Source organism: Eumetopias jubatus, unplaced genomic scaffold (genome assembly GCF_037043125.1).
Source record: "Eumetopias jubatus isolate StellerSeaLion01/CBP00866 unplaced genomic scaffold, mEumJub1_p1.0 scaffold_8, whole genome shotgun sequence".
Lineage (NCBI taxonomy): Eukaryota > Metazoa > Chordata > Mammalia > Carnivora > Otariidae > Eumetopias > Eumetopias jubatus.
In genome coordinates, this window is record NW_028274814.1 from 128,469,166 (window position 1) to 128,490,973 (window position 21,808).

Sequence of the window (21,808 nt, forward strand, 5' to 3'; positions counted from 1 at the left end):
AAGTCAGGAAAAACTACAGAGAGAGGTTATGGGGATAACCGGAAACGGAGACCTGTTCCCTCAGACACTCATTTTCCATGTGACCTTGAGCAAGTCATTTCTCTGGTTCCTAAGACAAAGTTTGGGTTTCATAAAAGACTCTTAAGGATCAAGTGCTCACTAGGGTCAGGGAACATGCTGGGAGCTTTGCAGGCACTTTCTCATTTAATATTCACACTGACTCCATGGCTTAGGGACAATGGCCTGCCTTGTTTATGGATGAAAGCGTTCATCATCTGAAAGGTTTAGCCACTTGTTCAAGGTCACACGATGAGCGAACAGAGCTGAGATATTACATCCATGTGTATTTTCTCTGCATTCTTGTATGTAACCAAGTCACTACAATGCTTTCCTTGTTAATCAACCTCTGGGGCTCTTTCCAGGTCTAATGCTAGATGGTTCTATGACTACATACATGAATGCATGTATCCCCCACGGTGGTGGGGACCTTCTGAATGCACCAAGATTCATGGTCTCTTCTCTTCCTGGGTGCACAGAGAGGCTGCCTTCCCGACCTTCCTGCATGGCCAAGGCTGGTCAGTGGAATGTGGGCAGGTTCTCGCTACCATGGGCACCACTTTCAAGGTAGACTCACGCACATACCTCTCTGTAGGCCAGAGCAAGGGCATCCAGGAGAGGAGTCCAAGGCTCTGTGGTGGGCAGAGCCACAAGATGGAAAGAGTCTGGGCCCCTGAACCTGGAGAAAAGCCACCTGCCAATCAAGGAACACCCATTTGGACTTACGTGAGTAATACCCTTCCAGCGTGCAGAGCCCATTGTATAACTGCTTGTGTTACTTTAACACACCTACTTGACTCTTCTAGCCAGTGAGTGATGAAGACAGAGTACAACAGACCAAGCAAGGCATCTACTCCTTCTTATGACACCTCTCCTTCTGATGCCTCGGCAGCATGGATGGAAGTATCTGGTGGGTAAAGTAACACTCCAGAACCTAGGACTTCATCTGTTCCTCCCAATATCTGAACGAGATGGGCAGGGCTGCCCTCAGCTGATTTGCACAGAGAAGCTGGGACTCTAACGCATGTCTCCTGAAACCTACCTCAGGGCTCCTCCCTGTGGTTTTCTGGGGAGCAGGTAAGCCTTATTAAACCACCCAGACAGGCAGAGAAAGATTAGGAGCTCACTGATTGCCTGCTGTGTGTATGAATCAACGAAGTCCCGGTAACTCAAAACACTTACTAAGGAAAAGCAAACCATGGGCCACTTTCTTTCTTTCATGGGACGGGAAAGACTTGGATTTAGGTCTATTCAGTGGAGGTTCAGAGAGAGTCTTTCCAGCACTCAGGCCCTGAGGAAATAATGAGGAAAGGCCTGGTCTCCTCCCTCCCAGGTATCAGTATTAATTTGTACATGACACCCAGTTAATAGGCCCTTATTGTATGCCAAACCCTGTGCTAGGATTGGGGAATGAACCCCAGTTTCTACATTTAAACTGTTCATCTGGTGTGGGTGGGGGGACAAAGAAGCAAGTCAGCAAGCATAATACTGCGTATTCATAATACCAATGAGACTTAATGGGGGGGGTGGGCAGGTGCTGTGTGCCACACTGACCAGCCCCATTTAGTCCTCACTGAGCCTGTCATGTGGGACTAGTTGTGATCCCCATTTTACAGATGGGAAAGCTGAGGCACAAAGAGTCTAAGCAAATGGCCCAAACTCTCATATTCAGTATTCCTTAGATTTTATATGCGGCAGTCTTGCTCCAGAGCTGCCCTCTTAGATGCTGCACAAGGAGCCGGCTCGTGGAGGAAGTGTGTTCCAGAAGAGGGCACGGAGCTGCTACAAGCAAAAGCGCACGAGGGGAGAGCACCTGACACATGCAGACAGATTACAACCAGAGCCCAGGGGTGTGAAGGAGGGATGTGTGCAAGCTAGAGCTGGAGCAAAGCAGACGGGCCGCGATGGTGTGCCTGCAGCCCAGAAGCATCCCGAGCAGCCTGACCCCATGGCTCCTCCCTTTGTCCCTGCCCCTGGCCTCACAGGCAACTACTGTGATCCTTCGGGCTCTAGAACTTACCATGCCCGTGGAGGGCCCCTGGAGGCGGGCCCTGTGTGGCGCTGTCCACCCAGGGGCTACACTGCCCGCCGCGGGATTAAAGAGCTGGTAATGTGCAGCCTGCACGGGAGCGCACTAATGCGGTCTGCTTTTTCTCTGAGGTTTCTCCGGGATACAGCTGTTTCCACAGAGCCATCTGTTCCCTGGCACGGCCGTGCAGATTGATGCCATAACATGTTTCTGGAGTCAGCTTATATATGTCTTATTTTTAACTTCTAATGGAGCCCTGGGGACGCTGTGGTCTTTTCTTCTGGGTGGGCTTGGTATCAGGGAACGTGGCCGTGCAGGCTGCCCCAAACCCTTGTCGGAGGAGGGAGTTGAGTCTGGTAACCCTCCTTTCCGAGGTGAGGGGGGGAAATCTCAGCAGCTGGAAGGCAAGGCATCAGGACAAGCTTCCTGGCCAACGCTCCTGCGGATGGGCGGCACCCCACATACCTTAACCCCCTCAACCCTCATGACAGCCTGGGCTGGGCTTATTCACTGACCATTTGACAGGTGAGACTACTGAGGCCGTGGGAAGGGAGAGCTATGCCTGAAGTCCTAGATCTAGTCCTCGGGCCAGGTATTTTGATATCAAGGACAGGGATCTTTCCAGCACTCCACAGATGCTTCAAGAAAAGGACTTAAAATAGTTCATGTGTTCCCCCAAATTTACTGAGCACCTAGCAGGGGCCAGACCATCTTTTATGGGCATGAAGATACGCTGAGGAATGAAACAGATAAAATTCCCTGCAGTCACAGAACTTCCATTCTAGCAGAAAGAGACATAATCAACAAAATAAAAAAGTCAAGAATATAATCTACTGAGGAGTGATATGTTTCTATGCAGAAACATAAAGTCAAGAGCCCTGGGATACAGGGGTGCTGGGGTACGGGGCGGGTACTGCAGGTGTAGACCAGGGAGTGTTGTAAATACTTGCAGAAAGACCACTCATACGAGTTCCAACGCTGCCACCACCCCGTTCCATGATTTCATTTCTCTGAGCCTCTTTGTCCTCCTCTAGAAATAGAGGTAATAACTACCTCGCAGGGTTTGTGAAAGAGTAAGAAATGGTTACAAGTAAAAACCACTAGAACGATCACCGAATAACCCGTAGTTCTCATTATATTCATTTTATATCCAGAGCTCCATTCACTTGGGAAGCATGGCCCGGGTTCATCACTTCTGAGTGACACAGACCTGCGTTTCCAATCATGGCCCACCGTTTAGGAGCTGTTTGACTTTGAGCAAGTAACTCATCCCTTCTGAGCTTTGGTTTCCTTATCTGTGAAATGTGACTCATAAAGCCTACCTCCCTCGATTGGGGTGAAGATTAAAGTTGCACTTCCTTTTCTCTTTCCCTGCAGGAAAGCCCCAATTGGCAGAGGCTCAAAAAAGCAGATGAAGGTCTTGAAGTGACACAGAGAGCCATCTCCATTCTAGGAGACGCCAGAGTGACTAACACCTAGCGCAGGGAAACAGACCCAGCAGGCTTCAGCGTCTCCTGTGCCATCACTTGGAGGCTGGTCCCGGTTTCCTGGAGGGCTGTGTTGGCAAGGATGCTGGGGACCGGACGGAACCCGAGGGGAATGGGCGGGGCCATCGATTAGTGACGTCTGCTGCAGCCGTGGGCAAAGGGAGCTCTAAGTCTGCAGACACTGTCCACTGACTTACAATTCCACATACAGGTCAAAACTTGCTGGCGTCTAGTTTTATGTTGTTGTTTTTTTCTTTTTTTGCACGCTCTTGGCTGTTTGCTGTTTCATAATTTAACTTCTACCACGACAACACACGATTCTTTTACTATGGGTCATTCTGACTTACATGCCATTGGTTTTCCTTTCTTCAGCTGCCAGGGGAAGGAGGAACGGGGAGGGGAGCCCAGAAAGGGTTGTTCTGAAGCTGACGAAACTGAAAGTGACAGCTGTCAGAAAGGAAATCTGCAGAAGAAGCAGGATAGTCTGAGGCCATTTCCTGCCAGGATGAATAGCAACCTCCTTCCTCTGGCCAATTGCTGCCCCCTCAGCCTAGCGCAGGCAATCTTACTCACCGAAAACTGTAAACTGAGTTTCGTATACTTAGGTTACTAAAGGAAGCATAATGTCCTTTACCAAGATTCCCATCCAAATTGATTAAAACGTGCATATCCCAGTAGCCCTGCATTTTACAGGGTGAGCTTCCTTTATCTGGAATATTCCCGTAGGTGGAACAAGGCACTCTTGATGATACAGCATCGCTTTATAAATACAGTGCTTAGGGAGAGTTGCAGGTTTCTGAATAACCAATGTATGGAAACATGCCACCCTATCTGCCAGGCTGTCAGGGACACCGGGGGGTATCCTTATTTTTCACTGCTCTAGAAGACAGGACTCAGACTGATGGATTCCTCGCGGACGGGAAGACCACACTCCACACGAGGAAGAATGGGTTAGCATCTGGAGCTTTCCCCAACAGTGGAGTAAGCTGTGGTAAGTGATGAGCTCCCTGTCTTTGGGAAGATTCCAGCAGAGGCCAGAGGCAAGCCTATTAGAGATGCTATAGAAGGATTTTTGCATGGACTATGGGTGGAGAATATCCGTGATGATCCACCGGTGTTCTGCGGAGCCCCAGGGTTCCCTGGATACACTTGAGGGGCGGGGGTGCTGAGGAAAAGGGAGGTGCATTATGGGACAGGAGAGGCTGTGTGTCACATCAGCTCCTGTCAATCTAAACCACGGCCGGAGCCTGTTCTTCCAAACCAAACCATATTGTCCTAGAGCAAGAACCCCAAACACAGAGTCTAAAATGGAGGCCTGCTCTTCCCATTCACAGTGGCTTCCTGAATTCATTAATTTATTCTCTTTGGCAGCAAAGTCAGCCCAGTGGTCTCTCCTTCCTTCCCGGAGTCTCTTAATTGGTGGGAAATCCACTTGGGATCGTGTGGCCTGGAGCGAAGGTGATGGCCGTGCCACGCTTTACAGACATAGCTCTAAGCCACGCTGTAGGCTCCCCTCTCTGCCAGGCCAGCCTAGGAAAAGTGTTAATCAAACCTGAAGACCATTTGTGGAACAACAGATTTGGACCCAATATCAGATGGGTTCGGTATTGCGATCTGTGAAAAAAACGCACCTCAGTGAACACCGTGTTCCTGGTGCCGGGTCCCATTTTTGGTGAATTAACATAAAGTATCCATGAAACACGGTGACAAAGGCATCACTGTCCCCCATTTATCAGACGGTGAACCGAGGCTCAGAGCACTCGCATGACTTCTCTGAGTCACTCATCTGAATGAGCGAGCTTCGATGACAAGAGAGCCCACCGTCTTACCCTCACCCTCATCACCACCTCCCTGGCGAAGAAATAATAATGAACTTGTGCGGCTGTTTATGTTCTCACATTGCCTTCCTCTGAATGTGCCCTGTTCCTGCTGACCTCTGGTCTCCGCCGCCCCTGATGCTCCTTCCCTCCCACTAGGTCCACGCTCTTTAACGCCCTCACTGTGCCTCTCCTGGCCTTCAAATCCTACCTCCTCCAGGAAGTCTTCTGTGATGCACCTGCTCTCCCCTAGCGTGTGGAATGCCCTTCTAGTGTGCTACTGAAATACCAGCTTGCTCTGGGGCTGGAGAATGACCTCCACTGCCTGCATCCCTCACCACAGCAGGCTTCGATTTGCGACGCTCCTCCTGGATCCCTAGCCCCGTGGCCTGTGACTGTTGGAACGACTATCTGCCTGGCAGACACTGCCATTGGAGGCCTCTCCCCTCTGGGACCTGCAGTCCCATGAAGAGGTTCCCGACTTCATTTCTTCGAGGCTTGTCAAAGCTCTAACGACCTCCTCCCATGGAGCGGGGAGCATCCAGCGTCAGCCCAGATCCAAGATCTTACCCTTTCCCTCTGGCTGTATTTGCTGCTAACACTTGACATGCTGCCAAGGGCGCGGGGGTAAAATTCCCTACAGGGACGCGGTTCCAGGGACCCAATGTTATAGCCACTCTCCTGGCCCCAGCCCCTGCCCCAGGGGGTGGGCTCAGCCAGAGGAACCTGGCTGCAGCAGGGCATGGGGACCTGCCCTCTTGATTTATGAGGGCTAAGTTGCACCTGCCCCCCTGTTCTTAGCACCCACAAAGCAACCCACCTGTTCTCTCCATCCCTGCTCCTGCCGCCCTGGGTCAGAGCCCCAACGCCACCTTTTTGCCTGGGATGTAGCAAAGGTCTAACCAGCCTCCCTGCCTCTGACCCATCCCTCTCATTGTGTGAAATCCCACTCAGGGAGTGATTTCCCTCAGATGTCAATCTGACCATGATTAAAGCCCTCTGGCGGCTCCTCACTGCCGACAGGTCAGTCTAAGCGCGGCCAAGGCCCCTCCGGTCAGCTTCATTCTTTGCCACTGCCCACGGGCCTGCGCTCTAGGCGCCAACGACCAGCATGTTCTCCTTGGGCTCCCTACTTTTCAGCTGCTCTGCCCTTTACCTGGTACTTCCTTCGTCTTATTTGTTCAATTCCTTCAATACATATTTGTTAAGTGCTTATGATGTGCTTGCTTCTCTGCTAGATAAAGTCCCCAGGGGTGAAAAGGACAGACCTTGTATTCTGGTCTTCTATTTGGGAAAAGAGATAGGAGACAGTTGCATGAACCAACTAACTGTGAATAGGAACAGGTGCTCTGACGAAAAGAACTTGGGGCACATCACAGTGACTTCTAGCTTTACTGGAGGGGCAGGGCGGGGCAGGGCAAGTGTCCCAGGATGACGATGCTGGGTCTGAGACGTGAGGATGCCTGGGGGCAGGGGGTTCCAGGCAGAGGGGAAGCAAGCACAAAGGCCCTGCCTTGGGAATGAGCCTGGAATGCAGAAGGAACAGAGAGGTGGTGGGTGTGGCTAGTGCACAGTCAAGGGCACAGTGTTTGGGCCCAACTGCTGTGGAGAGCGCTCAGAGAAGGCTGCCCTCTCGCTCCTGGCCCTCTCCGCACCCAGAGAGACCATCTTCTTGGCATCTCTTAACACTTGTTACGCGGCGAGTGACTTCCGTATAGGGATGGGGTCAGCCTCTAAGTTCAACCCCAGTGCCCTACACGGTGCCCGACAGATGGCTGGCATTCACACATGCTTATTGAGCAAATAAATGCAGTCACAGATTGTGAGAAGGACCACTGATGCCGTTCCTACCCCGATGACCCACCAGGGGAAGCTGGTGGTAGGAGAAGCGGGGTGGGTCATATCTAAAGGGAGTCCCACTTCATGAGGCGCTGAACAGCACACTTGGGGGACTCACCGATGGGGACAATTAACGGATGGCTTCATCCTGCCAAGGCTTTTTATGTGAGTCTCTTCCATGCAGGAAAAAACAAAGGCAAGAAAATGGTTTTCATTTAGTGTTTGGGGGAGAAAGTGCCGAATGGGCACTCAGATATTGATGATGATGGCAAATACCGATTTGAGCAGGAAGGCAAAACCAGAACACAGCGTTTGTCGAAATCTCTAAGTGCTTCCCAGAATCTGAGCCAGAGTTCAAGTGCTTAATGGTATTTTTTCCTCTACTTCCAGTGGGAGTGAAGGGCAGACACCGGCAAAGGCCTGGAGGGTGATGCGGGGAAGGGCCGGAGCTTGAGGGGACCCCACTGTGCCCCGGGAGCTGAATACCGGAGGGCAGGGTGGCAGTCTTCTCTAAGCGCTCTCCACAGCTGTTGTCCCAAACACTGTCCCGGTAAAGGGCCAGGTAGATGTGTCCTCTACACCTTCCACAGACACCCTCCCCTGCCACTGGGAGCCGAAAAGAATTCTCATGACATCCAACATAAGTATATAAACAATAGGGGCGCCTGGGTGGCTCAGTCGTTAAGCGTCTGCCTTCGGCTCAGGTCATGATCCCAGGGTCCTGGGATCGAGCCCTGCATTGGGCTCCCTGCTCCGCGGGGAGTCTGCTTCTTCCTCTCCCACTCCCTTTGCTTGTGTTCCCTCTCTCGCTCACTCTCTGTCAAATAAATAAAATCTTTAAAAAAAAAGAGTATAAACAATAACAGTAGTGGTAATAAAACAGAATTCTGACTCTTTCACCAGCTCACAATATCCTTCCAGCCTGCTTCCTGCCTTCCTGATGCTCAGCTTCTGCTGTTCTCCTCCTGCTCCAGCCCCCGGGGAACACTGGCCATCCTGCAGGTCCTCATATCGGCCCTAGCTTGCCCCAGGGCCTTTGTACTGGCCACTCCCTGCTCCCTGGAATGTGCTTCCCCTGCTCTGCCACCTCCCTCCCCAGCTTTCCTGAGGTATAATTGGTAATATAAAAAAATTACACGTCATGAAAATAGTTTGGTGACTTTGGACTTATGTTACCTTTGGGTTACTTTCACCACAATCAAGGTAATGAACATATCCATCGCCCCCACCCCCTGCAAAGTTTCTTAGTTTTTTTTTTTCTGTGTGTTACGAGTGTGGTCAGAACACTTAACATGAGATCTACCCTCTTAAAATGTTTAAGTGCACCATACCCTGTTAACTACAAGCGCTATGTTGTACAGCAAATCTCTGGGACTTACTCATGTGGTGTAACTTCGTACCCACCGAACAAGGGCTCCCCATGACCCCACTCCCCATCCCCTGGTAACCAACATTCTGTTGTCTAGCTCTGTACGTTTACTATTTTAGACGCCTCCCCTGTGAGGCGTCATGCAGTATTTATCCGTCGGTGACTGGCTTCTTTCACTTAGCGTACCATCTCCCTGGCCCACCCATGTTGTCAAAGGGTAAGTTTTTAGGGTTGTTTTTAAGGTTGAACAACGTTCTATTGGACACACGCGGCACATTTTATCCGTTCACCTGCGGGTGGGCAGGGAGGTTGTCTCCACCTGCAGCCAACACGAGGAACGCTGCAGTGACCAGTGTACATACTGTCTTCAGGGATCCCAATCTCAAGTGTCTGGGAGACATCACAGAAGTGGGGCTGCTGGTCAGAGGACGTTCCTCTTTGTCATTTCTGGGGGATCCTCCCTCTTGTTCTGCACAGCGGCCTCGGAATCACGTATTCAGCCAGTAATGGACAGCATTCCAATTCCCCCATGTCTCACCAACTCCCGTTATCTTTTGTTCTTTGGTAAAAGCAGACATCCTAACAGGTGTGCGGAGGTAGCACGCTGTGGCTTTGACTTGTATTTCCCTCACCCCTTGCTCTTCTATGGCTGGTTCTTTCTTGTCATTCAGGACTCAGAGGGAACATCACCTCCTCGGAGAAGCTCCCCTCCCCCCCCCACGACTCTGCAGACCAGTGGAGTAGCCCAGCTGCTCGTTAATATGCCACCATGGAGCACCTGCCACTGGCTGATCACTTTCCCTGAAGGTTCATATGGTTATCAACTGTTTCCCCCTGAGAATATTAGCACCACGACCGCAAGGACCGGTGTCCTTTTGTACCTGTGAGTGCTCAGTGCTCAGAACAGGAAGGCCCTCAGTAAATGTTCGCCGAATAAACAAATGACTTGTGTGTCTAATACTGAGGGTCAAGGAAAGGGAGGAAATACTTATTGAGCATCTGACATATGGCCGGGGCTGAGCCAGGTGCTTCAAATGCAATTTCATACTTAGTCTCAAAACACGCCTTTAAGTTTTGCATCTCCATTTGGTGGTTGAAACGGAAGCACAGAGAGGCTGAGTAACTTGCCCGAGGTCACATACTTGGTAACTGGACAAGCCCAGGTCAGCCTGACCTACCATGCCCTCCCTGCCTTTTTCCTGACAGTGTGCTTCTTCCCATTTCCTGCTCCCCAGAACTTGAAGTCACTCTCAACTTGGCTCCTTGCTGGCTGTGAGCAACCCACTGAACCTCCCTGTGCCTCCATCTCTCCACTCCCACTGGGGAAAGAAAGAGGGTCTCTGTGAACATCAGATGAGATATAACATAGGAAAAAATTATCAGCAGCGAAGAAATAGGAAGATACAGGTGCTAGCTTTGCCTGTGACCACGTACCTAACACTTTCTTCGCCTAGGCGAACCCTCCAGGAGCCAGTTACTCGTGAAGATCTTTGATGCCACCCACGCGCTGACCACACTGAATCCTCCTGACTCTCCCACGTGGCTGCCATGTCCACAAGGACCTCAGAGTTTCCCGGCTATGGAGAGACACGCTGTCTACTGTTTCACGGGAGCTCTGGCTCCGGCTTCCTCCGCTTGGAACCCCCTCCTGACTCCACCCTGTGCGGGCCGAGCGTCCCTGCTCTGCACCCACAGCGAAGAGCATGGAGGGGAGCTGCTGATGCACCTGTCTCCCCCAGCAGCTGGGATGCCCAGGGCAAGCTCCGCCAGCGTCCTGTCCACCTTGGGCGAGCCTGGAGCCCGGCCTGGGGGGGTGCTCCCTGTGCCCCACGAGCCACTTACGTTTTCACTGTTGACATCAGCTTCACTGGGGCAGCCGAAGAGCTCTCGCCTCAGGAGGTTGCCGTCGTACTCCAGGAAGGTCAGGTAGAGGTTGCGGAAAAACTCCACGTGCTTGTTCTTCACCCGCAGCTTCTTGGGGGAGTTCCAGTGGATGACCTAGCAGGGAGACAAGGAGGCAGGCAGGCAGGGAGGACCTCGTGCTCGTGCGCAGAGTCGGCTGGCCACCGGTCTAAGCATCTTTTGTGGGCTTGTCCATTCATTCACTCACTCACTCACTCACTCATTCCTTCACCATTCACGGTGGTGGTGGGTGGGGGGGGGTGAAGAAGAAGGGTGCTGAGGCCGTGCAGTGTGGGTTCAAATCCTGCCTCTGACCTTGGGCAAGTGACTTACTCTAAGTGCCTCAGTTTCCTCGCCTGTGAAATGGGGAGAGCAACAGCTCCTGCCTGTACCAGCGTGTAAGCTTCTTTCTCTCAGCTCCCAGCCTGCTTTGCGATGCTGAGGTTGGGACTCTGCAAACCCCACTTCTACTTTGCCGGCCGCCTCCCGTTAGATGCTGCCAGCCGGGGCCACAAGAGGGAGACTGGGAGTTTGGGGGAGGAAAAAGGAACACGGCCCCCCCCCCACCCCCCCACCCCCCCGCCCCGGTGCTTCCTGTTCCTGCAAGCGCCACCCTACCTCCCTTCTTCGAGGCAGGCACCAGGCACTTCCTTCCAGTAGCAGCAGCTAGAATCGTTTTGCAGCTTTCCCAGCACTCAGGACGAGCTTCCTGGTCTGCCTCTGGAGCTGCCTGCTGTCCCCCAGCCCAGGTTGTAATGCTCCCCATCCCCCCTCTGCTCCTTCGGCTCTGGGGCGGGAGCTGTTTTCCTGCGATTTTCTAGTTTTGCTTTTTTTTGGTTACCAAATCAACACTTTATGTCTAGTTGCCATTTTTTAAAGATTAAATTCTCTGTTCAGATAATTGGTATGGTTGCTGCCTCCAGCCAGGACTGATGGATGCACGGTGTCAACAGAGCTGCCGTGAAAAATAAACTTGTTCATACGTGTAAAGCGTGCGAGTCGTGTCTGGCAAAAGGTGAGCGCTCCATAAAGGCTGGCTAGTAAGTGCTTACGGTGGACCAGGTTGGGAGGGGGCAGCGGCCTCTGCTGACGGTGCTCACCCTTGGTTGGCAGGCGGTTGGCCAGAGACCAGTCCACAAACGGCACAGAATGTGATGGTGGAGGGAGGCTCAAGGGGAACGGGAGCTCTGCAGCAGGAGCTCTAGTGATGCATGGGCTGGGGCTTGAAGGATGAACCAGAGTTTCCTGGGAGGCAGGGGCCAGCCGGCACAGAGGGGATGGTGGTGGCACGGTCCAGGCAGAGGTGGGTGGGAGAGGAGGCTGCGGAGGTGAGCAGGGCGCAGGGAGAGCCTGGCTCCATGCAGGTCATGCTCAGAGCTCAGCTGTGGCGCTGGGGAGCTTACAGAGGGGGAGATTACTAACTCCGGGTTTCAGTAAGATGCTCTGATGTAATGGACAAGCCAGGAGTGGAGGCGTGGGAGGCCAAAAGAGGAGCTAGCAGGGACAGCTCGTGCCCTTGGCCGGGGAGCTGTCTGGGGCAGGGAGGGGGTGGGTCCTTCACCACCAGGATTACGTCATGGTCTTTTTAATGCTCACGGTGACCTGAATAAGGAATGCAATTTTAGAGATGAAGAAACTGGAGAAATGACTTGCCCAAGGCCACAAAGTTGGTAAATGTGGCAATGGGGATTCAAACCTAAATTTGAGTAAACCTGATTCCAAAAGCCCCTGTTCTTCTGTCCTGGAGAAGCCAGGTTTTTAAAACTTCCCTGTTAACGCCTGGTCACATTACAGAAGAAATAAACTAGCTCTCACCTTCCCCCCACTCGCCTCCTATGGTGGAGGGACCAGCATAGCTGACACTGAAACAGAGGAAGGGAATGGGGTGTCCAGAGCTCGGTCCCTTCCTGGCTCCCTCCTTCAGCCATATTCTGTCTGCAGGCACCTGAACAGGGCCACCATTTGGAGAGATCTGGAAGGCCCCCTCTCTCAGGGTCCCCTGGATGTATGGCAGCCACAGACAGCCCTTGCAGCTGGCTGGGTAATAACGCTCTGCAAGACCAGCTCCCTCTCTCATGGCACAGGCAACAACAGGAAACCTATGTGGTACAAACCGCAACCCCCGCCCTCCCATGACCTGCATTGTGCAATGGCAGAGCAAGAACCAGGGACGTCAGGCCAGCCTGACTGTGAATCTCAGCTCTTCATTAGCTGTGTGGGTCCTTGGGCAGCTGGTCTTATTCCCTGCGGCCTCGGGGTCTTTACGTGCAAGGTGGGAACCTATCATCCCGACTCCACAAAGTCATTACGAGGCTTAAAGAAATGCCTAGCCCAGTGCCTGCAGGCCAGGGTGACCCCGAATTCTGTGGGTTCCCTTCTTCCCTCAAAGATGGCAGCAGCGGCCTGCCTACCAGCATTCTGCGCCCCTCTCTCCTCCTGCGAGAAGGATGTCCACTGGAGCAGTGAGCAAGGAAGTGTGTTTAGCATCCAGGACAGTGCAGCAGGGCCAGCAGACCCTCCCTGGGAGGAGGCCACTTGGCGGTGTCTCCATTTCAGGGAGGGGGGAGCGTGCGGGGTGCATTCTCTTCCTGTGCCTTTTGAAGGATGCAAGAGGGAAGGAGAGGGGAGATTCTCCCCCGAGAATACACCAACCCGGGCATGAGAAGGTCCTGGGCCACGCATTAAAATAATTGCATGTGAGCTGGTGTTACTCACACCCTGTGGGGATCATGTCTTTGCTGCAAGAGATTTTGGTGCTTGCCAAGTGCTGAGCCAGCAGGAAGGCTGATGGATGTGTATCTGACTCAGGAAACTTGAACTTCTTCAACAGGGAGAAACTTACACTAAGTAAAAATAAGGGCTGGCGCGTGGGTCCCCGGACAAACAAATCTTTACTCCTAGTGCACAAATCTGCCAGGCACTTTGGAGACACTGTGTCATTAAATCCCCCAAATAAGCCCATTCGGATGCCACTGTCCATTTTATGAAGATGGGCCCTGACTTGTTTGAATCTCACAGCTGGTAAGCGGCAGAGCTGAGACACGAAGCCAGCTCTCAGCCCGAAACCCCAGGTTCCTTACTGCTATTGCGTACGGCCTCAATGGGCTGAGCCCTTTGCAGATGACGGCCGTGAGGCTTACAGAGGAGGAGGCGGCTTGCCTGAGATCACATGGTGAGTTTGGACCGGGTCAAGACTATGACGAGGACCCAGGTCTGTAGGTGCCCCCAACCCACTCCAGGCCACCCCTTATCCCTCCATATCTCATTCTGTTCTGTGCCCAGGCAGGGATCTGGGTCTGCCTATTGCCTCTGGGTAGATACTGGTGCTTGGTGTTCTAGAAAAAGCGGCAAAAGGTAAAGGAAGGTGGGGGAGAAGATGGTGGGATTGCCGGCAGGCCAAGGGGATTTGGGAAAACCCTTTGCAACCTGGCTGCCCTGGGACAGGGAAGCCCACTCAAAGGCTTACTCAAAGATCCTGGTGCTTGTCAAGTGCTGAGCCAGCAGGAAGGCTGAGGGATGTGCGTCTGGCTCAAAAAACTGGAGTCTCCCCAACAGGGAGAAACTTAATGTATATTCAGATTTACTTTTTTCTCCTTCCTGTGCTAGGCTCTAGAGAGGTAAATAATAGCTATGTTTACCTAATACCCACTATACACTAGACATCAGGCCACGGCTGGTGTGTATGCGTGTGTGATGTTTTCGCATTCAATCCTCAAAACAACCTGGTAAGGTTGTTTCTATTATCCCCATTTTATAGACGATAATGCTGAAGCCGAGCCTAACTCAGGGTCACTCAACTAGTAAGGAACCAATCCTAATACAAAATCAGGTCTGTCTTCTGCCCAAATCTTTTTCTTTCTACCACATCATTCGTTCATTTGATACATATTAAAAGGAGCACTGAGTGTGTGCCAGGCACTGAAAGGGGCCGTGAATGCAAAGATGGACACAAGGATCATGACTCTCTTTCTGGAACTTACAGCTGTGAGAGAGAGCAGGATATAAAATAACTGTCCATTTTAAATTACAGGTGTGGTATGTTCTCTTAAGGAGATATTGTTAAAGAGATGTTGTCAGTGATGGTTTCTGGGCAGGGCCGCCTTGAGTATAAAGAAACCAAGGCCCAGAGGGAGAAAGTGACTTGCCCGGAGTCACACAGCAGGAGAGGGAGAAGTCATGCCCACATTCTGTCTCCCAGGGTACTGTTCCTTCCACTAAACCATATGCCTGCTTCGGAAAATCCGACTCAAGATTAGTATTGCTGATAATTTTGATCAGCGCTTGTCTACTAAGAAATGTCATTTCCTGGTCCCTTGAGGGACAGCATCACCCATCATTGCTGGCTTGGGGGCAGCAAGCTGGTGGTGTAGATGACATTTGCTGACAAGCTTTCACACACGAGATGGAGTGACACTGGAGAATGTGTCCTGAAATAGATTTTTGCAAGAAGCTGGTAAGTGTGTGTGAGTCTACCAAGGCTTGTGGAGAAAACCTATCATAACCTATTTCACTTGCTGAGGCACATTAGCCTGGCAATCATAATTATTATCAGGAGCTAACATACACAGGATGTTTGCTACGTGCCAAGCACTGCTCTGAAACTTCGCTGTGATAGCTCATTTAACACACTCATTCAAGGGTACGGGTGATAGTCTCCTTATCCCCTCTTACAGATGGGGGAAGTCCAGCAAATCGCCCCAAGCTACATGGCTAGGAAGGGGGGGTGCGGTCAGGATTTGAACACAAAGAGAGACATTAGGGATCTCTCTCTCTCTCATTTCTCTCATGTCGGTATTATTACATGACTCTATTCACAGCCATGAATATGAGATTTACAGAAGAATTATGGGATCATAAAAGAAGCCTACTTTCACCTTCCGAGTACAGGGACCTCGCCCATCCCTGGGATACTGAGGCTGCAGGACAGTTTAGGACTTCTCAGATACAGGGGCTGGGCCTCCAGCTTGGCAGGAAGCAGAGAAGGAGGCATCCAGGTTGCATGCCTGGTGGGTGGCAGAAGCAGCCAGGCACCAGAGGCCCCAAGGGTGGGAGCTGATTGGATCTGGAATGTCTGTGAAGGCTGAGTATATGTGCAGACTTGGTAGTCAGCCTGCAGTGAGCCAGAGAAATTGACAGAAATGGATTACTGTCCAGGAAACTTAAATATCACCTGGGAAGACAGCAGAAGTCAACTCGATTAAAGGAGGAACATGAGACTCTCACCCATCAAGGAAAAAGCATTTCAAAGGTAGAAATGAGACCTCGGTACGAGGACAAGGCTATGGAAAGAGCTCAAAAATTCAGCTTCTGAAGCACTCAGAATCCAGAGGGTTCATAAAAGTAACTTATGGTGCCAAAATGCTAGGACATCAGAGCCTGAGTGTAAGTGCCAGGTGAACAAGAACATGGGCCTCATGTCTTCCAAGTCACAGGGGTCAGGGGTATCTAGAAAACGGGTCTGTCTCAAGACCTCCCCTGATAGTTTCTATGGCCCACAGAATTTTCTACAACCCTCCTTAGCCTGGTAGTTAAGCCTGTTGCAAACTGGCTCCCTTACAATCCCTGTTCTATCTCCAGTCTGTAAGAACTTCCTGGTATTTCTGGAACCTGCCTTTTATGACTCGGTGCCTTTGCATATATGCTCTATCCCCCTCTATCCCCCTCCCCAGAACATCCTTTCTTCTTCTCTACCATGTGAATGCCTGCTTGTTGTCCTTCATGGCTGAGCTCAAATGCATGTCTCTCCTGTAAATCTCTGCCTGACCGCTTGTGGCAGAAGGTACCCTCCCAGTAGCTCTCTCTACCCCATTCTTCATTCGCGACAGAACACTAACTTTGTAGTTGCAGTTCCCAGCTCCTGTGAATGGATCATGATCCGTTTAAGATCTAAGCTCATTAGGATGATCCTATGCTCTGATAGTAGAGAGGGAGGAGTTGTGTCCACATTCTGTCTCCCAGGGTACTGTTCCTTCCGAAAATCCGACTCAGGATTAGTATTGCTGATAATTTTGATTATCTTCTTGCAGCTAGGGTTGGCCACACGATTCAGGATTGGCCCATATGATTCAGGATCAATGTGGATTTTAGGATGGATACATGGGGAAGCATGTATTTGACTTCCTAATAATAAGGTTCAGATAAGGTGCCATTCTCCTCCCACCCCACTCACCTTTCTGCTATGAATAGAGATGTGATGACTGGAACCATGACAGCCATCCTGTGACTGTGAGGAAGAGGTCAAGACACTGATATCTACAAACCAATGTCCACAGCCACTCCAGAATTCTTAGCTAAGAAGTTAAACCCCCCTATTTTAAACCTCTGCAAACTAGGTTTTCTGATTCTCACTATAAGCATTCCTAATGTAACACCCGGGGCCATTGCTGGGCCCTTCCTCAGTGCTCCACAGACTCTAGCACTTAACTCTAGAGAGAACTCATTGCATACTCTTGTAATTATTTATTTACATGCCTGCACCTGGCAGCACTGGAATGTGAATTTCTGGGCTGGCAGGGAGTATGGAGTATGACTCATTATTCTTCCTGAGCGCCACAGTGCCTGGCAGGTAGTTAGTATTCAGTAGCTGCCCTTTGCTTCAAGAATGGAAATCATGACGATGACATTCTCAATAATCTTCACATTCTCTCTGTCTACAGCAAATCATTTATAAAAGCCCTATTAATGTGGACTTTAGGATGGAGAAATACACTCCCCTTTTCTTTGTCTAAGGGCCAAACAGCTTGTCATTTTCTCTTGAAGGAGTTCAAGCTCCCTCTGTTCTCTGCTTGTTTGGTACTTCAAGGAGGAGGACAATAGTCTCCCGGGTCCCTTTCCTTGTCATCCTCGGGATTACGATGCACAGTTGAAAGGGATGAGCAGCCAGACCTGCCTGCCAGTCGCAGTTCCAGCTCCTATCAGCTGGTGGCCTGTGGTAAGTCACCTAGGATCACGGAGACAGCCCCTCATCTGTGAAAGGGACGTAACAGCAACCACCCTGCAGTTTGTGGTCAAGCCCAGGACGGACGGACTGATGCACATGAAGGTATATCACACGTGCTCATCAGATTGCAAAAGAAATCTGGGCTTTGAGTTCACAAAATGGCCGCCTTACTAACTAGGGAGGCTGGATGAAGCCAGAGTCTCTACGTGGGAAGGAGGAATAAGAAACAAGACTTGAAATGAGGATTGCAAATGGTCACAGCCTGAGGCAGAAGGGAGGATGGGTCAGACGGACACCAGAGCCCAGAGAAGAAGCCATGCCAGGGGTAGTCTCCTCCTGGCTAGACGGCACCGAGAGGCCTGAAGAGGGGCTATCCAGTGAGCCAACACTTCCTGCTGTGTTTAACACACTGAGCAGATACTGAAGAGTGCCGAGGGGCACAGGAGCAAAGCAAATTTCACCCCTGCTTCCTCTCGGCTCAGTCACCTAAACCACTTGATGCACATGAACCTCTATTCTCCAGTCTGACACAAGGACATAACAGTCCCTGCTCCTGAGCATCAGTGAGACAAGACATGGAAACGCGTCCACTGCAGAGTGTGGAGCGTCAGACCGGCGCTCCGTTCCGTGTGTCTCTGGAGCACGCCCACTCTGTTCCCATGGGATGTCCTTTAAAGTGACCCTCTCCCTCAGTCTCTGTTTAAAACCCAGACTGAATGCAAGGCCTGTATTTGTCCAACTCTGCAGGCATCGTGACAGGCTGGGCCAATGTTTGTTGAATCCATTTCTTCTATTGCCCCACCAACTGCTGAAGATTCTATTCCAGCTCGCGTCCTTTCCCCTTCCCAGTCCTGACCATTACTGGGATTGGCTATTAAATAACAACAGTGTGTCTGAAACTCAGATCTCAACCCACAAAGGCTCTGTTGACTCTTTGTCTCCTTTTACACAGGTTGTTGTTGCTTCTTGGTTTTTACAAGTCCCTTAAAGAAAAACAAAAATCCTCCCAGACAAAAGTGCATCATTACCCAGGAAAGGGGCAGAGAACAGACCAAACTACTCAGTGATGAGTCTCCTCATCTGGAAAAGGCAGACACGCAGGCCCGTGCATGAGTCCAAAGCCCTGTCCTATATCCTACCACTTATTGTCCTGTCATCTGAAACATTTCTTAATTTTCCCTGCCTGGAGGGGGAGAGGTTGGGGAGAGGAAAAATGACAACAGGAAAATGGATGCCGGTGATAATACTCAGGGCTGGGAGGGTCATGCCTCCATGAGGAGATCCAGCTATATTCTCTCATGTTCATCATGTTCCAAATTTTCGGTTCTTTTTTTGCTCTAAAATGGGGTTAACAATCAATCTGAACCGGATTTTGGTATGTGTGGAGAATTCCTGATGGGCCCCTGATAGCAGGAAATAGCAAAGCAGTGCAAACAATATGCGAATCCTCAATGAGTGTTGTCTTCATGTGGCTTCTCTGCAGACAACCAACTTGTGGATGGTAACTGGCCCGTACTCTTCCTCTCTATGGAATTAAGACTTCACTCGCATTTCACAGAATTCCCACAGTGTCCCTTATTGATCTTGGAACAGGGAGGATAGGGGGAAGCAGATTCTACCTCTAGGGATAGCAAGAAATCTTTAGTTGAGGGACTCTACCAAGGTTGGTTGAGGAGCAGCTGGGTTTGTAATCCAGTGGGATTTGGCCAGTATGGTGGAATGTCAGTAATGCCATTAGGGGTGGGGACAATATGAATCACTGCTCTGGGAAGGGCAACTGGCTTCCTGGTTCCTAGCAGACACCTTCAGTAGATGCCCACTATCACTTTTCTGGATGCCCTGCATCATCTCTTTGTAAACCTGAAGCTGGCATTCTTCCCATGATTCTCATGGGGCTATCGGTCACGTCTGATCTGCCAGAAGCAGGGGCATGTGACTCAGGCTGACCAATGAGTCAGTCATTCCTGACCATTCCTAAGAACACAGAGATGGGTTCAGGTGCGGGCATGTGTCCAAAGAAGGGTCAATAGAGTCATTTAGTGGAGTCATTGAGAGAAGAGGGTCTCTTTCTCCAACTAGGATCATGAGTGCTAGTTGCTCTTATAGTACTTGCTTTGATTTCTTCGTAGCATGTCTGATTGCCTGGAATGACCAATTTGACCATTTGTTTTCTTGTTTTCTATCTACATTCTGCCCTAGGATATAAGTTCACGGAGAGCAGGGCCTGTGCAATCTCACTCACTACTGTATAACCAGTGCTCAGAGCAGCGCCTGGCCTACAGCACACACGGAATACGTATTTGTTGAATATCTAGGCTCTGCGAACTTGTGGGCTGGGGGACTGCTAAAAATCACCCTATTGTAACAGAGGCAGCATGAGAGAGACAGAGAGAAAGGAGAGAGTGGGCTGCTGTGTCATGTGAGCACCCATATCTAACTGTGTTAATGCAGAGGGCGGGATATGGCACTCACGTTTTTGAGATGTACTTGGGTTTCAATGTGCCACAGTTCCACCAATCATTAATACCTACTTTTAGTGCATTTAATAATATCTAATATCAATATATAATTAAAATATCTCTCACAAAAAGAACAAATGGCTTAAAAATTGAGTCCTGCATGATAACCCAAAGTATAAAATAAATATACATGAGTCTACATGGATATCAAATTATTTAATAAATAAATAAATATAAATGGGGGAGAGAAGCAGATCTCCTTACAGAAGAGCCCTTATAAGTAGATTCCACCCCTCATTAGGAAGTAGAACTTAATCTCCCCATTTCCAGTGTGCGGTGGGTGCAGTGACTCACTTCACAAAAATGAAGCATGAAAGGGGAAAATAATCACTTTATGGTGGAGAAACCTGGCAAACACTGCCTTAACCGACAGAGTCTCTAGTGAAGCCATGTGTGAAAACCAGGTCCTTCCTGATACGATGTGATGCCCTTGGGGGTGGACACCCTTTACCTCTGTGATACTCTCTCCAAAAAAACCATAACCTCAGTCTAATCATGAGAGAAATACATTGGACAAACTGAGTCTGAGGGATATTTCATAAAGTACCTGACCAGTACACCTCACAACGGCCAAGGTCAGTCATGAAAAACAGGAAGACCGAGAAAGTGTTGGAGACCAGAGGAGACCGAGGAAACAGAATACTAATGGAAACCATAGTGAAATGTGCCCAAAGTCTGCAGATAAGTGAAGCACAATCCTCCAATGTGGGTTTGTCGGTTCACCATTATCATTTAGGATGTTACTATCAGGGGAAATAGACACTAAATGTGGGGGAGGGGAAGGTACGGGACTCAGCACTGCCTTAATAACCTTTCCTGTAACTCTAAAAAGCCTTCCAAAGAAAAGTATTGAAAACAAAAAAAAGTCCTACAAAGCAACAACTGATTGTGAACACCAGTCAGACAAGCTCATGTGACCAGCAGGAAAATAGTGGAGCTGATGCTTCTCTTTCCAATAGGAGCCCCTCCTTAGCCACTACGTTCAAGTACAGAAATGCCTACCTAATTAGATCTGACAGGAAGCTGGCAAAAAAAAAAATAATAATTCAAATATGGATTTACAACCACTATTGATAAGGAAGAGCTTCATCCCAACTGTGTATAATGCCTGAAGATGCTACGTAATGTGCGTACAAGGATACATGATGAGCAAGACACTTAGAAACAAAGCAACTGGGATAGGAAGACAAGTCTCCATCATCTTTTTGATGATGTTTAAAGTCTTGTGAAAGTCCGTGTAGAACTTTACCACTAACCCCCATGAAAGGAGTCTGGCAGTCCCTTTGGGGATTTCACACGTAAAATAAAAGACAATAAAATCCAGGTAGGAAAACACTTGTTTTCCTTGCCCTAGCAAAAATGGCCAAAAAAATATGCAAGACAATACGGTAACAAATCAAGTAAATTCCTTTGTCAGCAAATATAGTGAGAACAGTCACAAAAAAAAAAAAAAAAAGCTGCAGGCCTGAAGATCCTAGTATGAGAACAAATTACATGGGAGATTTGCTACAGAGTTAAATCAAAGCACAGAGGATCCTGATCCTGATGTGTGTCAGCTTATGCTACCTGCAAGATTCTGTTTAGATAATGAAATACCCAAACAACAACTTTTCGGTAAGCATTCAAGGGAAGATGTGCGGGACAAGTTATAATCTGAACGGTAAATTCCTCCTTCAATGACGACAGTGGTTTTATGGAAAGTGCACGTGGGAACGGTAGAGTAGCTTTAACTGGAATAACGGAAGGATTCTAAGTGAGGTCACAAAGTGATACTGAATTCCTTTACTGCATTACTGAAGGCAAGCTTGCCAGAAAACACTTGAAGCCAGAGTGCACAAGTACTACTGGG

General features: G+C 49.9%; 1 protein-coding gene and 1 long non-coding RNA gene across 2 annotated transcripts in view; one reads left to right on the forward strand and one right to left on the reverse strand.

The window, feature by feature from the left end:
• Nucleotides 1-21,808, reverse strand: part of LOC114197543 (xylosyl- and glucuronyltransferase LARGE1) — a 120,494-nt gene that overhangs the window by 44,619 nt on the left and 54,067 nt on the right. The window contains exon 4 of the mRNA XM_028088620.2: nt 10,441-10,596. Within this exon, the coding sequence (XP_027944421.2) occupies nt 10,441-10,596 (156 nt within the window). The remainder of the gene's footprint in view (nt 1-10,440; nt 10,597-21,808) is intronic.
• On the forward strand, nt 11,132-11,490 carry LOC114197545 (uncharacterized). The gene is made up of 2 exons (XR_003606917.2): nt 11,132-11,249; nt 11,398-11,490. It is a non-coding gene; the product is annotated as an uncharacterized LOC114197545 (long non-coding RNA).